The sequence below is a fragment of the Colobus angolensis genome, unplaced genomic scaffold, assembly GCF_000951035.1.
Source record: "Colobus angolensis palliatus isolate OR3802 unplaced genomic scaffold, Cang.pa_1.0 Scaffold93, whole genome shotgun sequence".
NCBI classification, from domain to species: Eukaryota; Metazoa; Chordata; class Mammalia; order Primates; family Cercopithecidae; genus Colobus; species Colobus angolensis.
Genome location: NW_012123265.1, coordinates 558,928 through 561,473, shown reverse-complemented (window position 1 = coordinate 561,473; position 2,546 = coordinate 558,928). Strand labels below are relative to the sequence as shown.

At 44.8% G+C, this 2,546-nt stretch overlaps 1 protein-coding gene across 2 annotated transcripts in view; it reads left to right on the top strand.

Annotated features, from left to right (window-relative positions):
* Positions 1-2,546, top strand: part of CIRH1A (cirrhosis, autosomal recessive 1A (cirhin)) — a 51,546-nt gene that overhangs the window by 28,740 nt on the left and 20,260 nt on the right. For both annotated transcript variants that reach the window (XM_011931988.1, XM_011931989.1), the window contains exon 9: positions 2,180-2,276. In XM_011931988.1, the coding sequence (XP_011787378.1) occupies positions 2,180-2,276 (97 nt within the window). The remainder of the gene's footprint in view (positions 1-2,179; positions 2,277-2,546) is intronic.

Sequence of the window (2,546 nt, the reverse complement as noted above, 5' to 3'; positions counted from 1 at the left end):
CACTCCAAGCTCCGCCTCCCAGGTTCACGCCATTCTCCTGCCTCGGCCTTCCAAGTAGCTGAGACTACAGGTGCCCGCCACCACCACACCCGGCTAATTTTTTGTATTCTTAGTAGAGACAGGGTTTCACTGTGTTAGCCAGGATGGTCTTGATCTCCCGACCTTGTGATACTGCCACCTCAGCCTTCCAAAGTGCTGGGATTACAGGCGTGAGCCACCGCGCCCAGCCCCCCCTTTTTTTTTAACCATCTGGGACATGGAGATATTGTAGGACTTTCTGTAGCTCTTTCTTCATTCCTTCTGTTTTTGAGGCAAGCCACTGCAAAGACATTTATGGGGGGTAAGAGATATGCAGCAGCACACCTAGTTCAGTTTCTGGGGGAACTTTTCCCTTTTCCAATTAGTTGTGGGTTATGGGAATTTTGTTAGTTTGTCTTTCAGAGTAGGCTCTATTCTGGGTGGGAGCAGGAAAACTCAGGCTTCCAGTGTTCTAGGTAAATGGTACCATCTTCCCAAGCTAGAGCACTTGCTCCCCACACCTGCTGCCCCATTCAACCAGTAAACCTCATTGAGTCTACTCATCAGTACCTTTATACATATGTTGTAGAGATAGATCGATCGATCGATCGATCGATCGGTCGATCAACAACTCTATTGAGGCATATTTGATATATTAAAAACCGTACATATTTAATACATATAGTTTGATAAGGTTGAACATAGTCCTCATAATGTCTTGAATCGAGTCATTCATTTCTTTTTGTCTACGCTGGCATCATCCTAGTTCGGATCAATGTCTTTTCTCATCTGGGTTCCTTTACAGTAGCTTCTTAATCATGTCCTTTTATTTCCATTTGTGTCTTTCTAGCCTGTTCTTCATTGATCTTATTTTATTTTATTTTATTTGTCTTTGTTTTTTTGAGACAAGGTCTTGCTCTGTCACCCAGGCTGGATTGCAGTGGTGTGATCTTGGCTCACTGTAACCTCTGCTTCCTGAGCTCAAGCAGTCTTCCCACCTCAGCCTCCTGAGTCGCTGGAACCACAGGCATCCGCCACCACGCTCAGCTAATTTCTTTTTTTCTTTTCTTTTTTTTTTTTTTGAGACGGAGCTTTGCCCCTGTTGCCCAGGCTGGAGTGTAGTGGTATGATCTCGGCTCACTGCAACCTCGGTCTCCTGGGTTCAAGGCGATTCTCCTGCTTCAGCCTCCCTAGTAGCTGGAATTACAGGCATCTGCCACCACACCTGGCTAATTGTTGTATTTTTAGTGGAGACGGCCCCACTGGTTTCGAACTCCTGACCTCAGGTGATCCACCAGCCTTGGCCTCCCAAAGTACTGGGATTAGAGATGTGAGCTACTGCGCCTAGCCTCGGCTAATTTTTTTATTTTTTATTTTTTTTTAATAGAGACAAGATCTCATTATCTTGCCCAGGCCGATCTCAAACTCCTGGTCTCAAGCAATCTTCCCACCTCAGCCTCCCAAATGCTGGGATTACAGGCATGAGCCACTGCTCCAGGCCCATTGATCTGTTTTAAAGCAACTTTGTTCATCACTGCATGCTTCAAAGCCTTTGATTATCCCTGTTGGCTTCAGCATAAAGACAGTTTCCTTAGTGTGTCTTATAGAACCTCTCTCCATCCAGGCCTGGCCCTTCAGCTTCCTGTAGTACCTCTCATGCTTGTAGCACCCCTACCCAGGCTAGCAACTCTCAAGGTCTTTTTGTTCCCGCAAATACTCTTACCTTTGAGTTATGTCACATGCGATTGCCCTCCTCAGAACATTCTGCCCTGCCTCCTTCGCCTGACTGGTCTTTCCCAGTGAACCTCATCTGGACTTCTGTGTTTACCACCACACGTCTAGGTTAGAAGTCCTCTTTCCTTATTTTTCAGTACATACTGTGTTTAGCCGTGTTAAAATTCTTGTCACACTAAAGTCTAATTGCTGATTTAGTTCTGTGTCACCCCTTTAGAAGCATCTTGAGAGCAGTAGCTATGTTTTAATTCATCATTGTGTTCATAGATCCCCGGGCAGTGCCTGGCATATGGGAGTACTTAGGAAATATTTGTCAAGGAAATGGATTTCAGCAGTAAAAAATGTGCTAAGGTGGTGCTGCTGTATCTGGTACTGAGGCAGTAGATGACCCTGACTTATTTTTTAACTTTTTGATTCTTGGATATAGCGACGTCTCATTTCCTGTTCTAAAAAGAGGCAGCTTCTCCTCTTCCAGTTTGCTCATCACTTGGAACTTTGGCGACTGGGATCCACAGTTGCAACAGGTAAAATGAGAGCACGTTTTTTCCAAGAAGAAAACTGGAGAGAGAAGCCAGAAATCAGAATTGCAGTTGGAATTCTGCTTATAGAAAAACTGAAGTAGACTTTTGTGTCCATTTTAACTAATGGTTTACCCACCCATTAGATAAAGCAAATAAGTTATTTAGAGTATTAGAATCTTTTTTTTTTTTTGAGACGGAGTCTCGCTCTGTCACCCAGGCTGGACTGCAGTGGCCGGATCTCAGCTCACTGCAAGCTCCGCCTCCCGGGTTTAC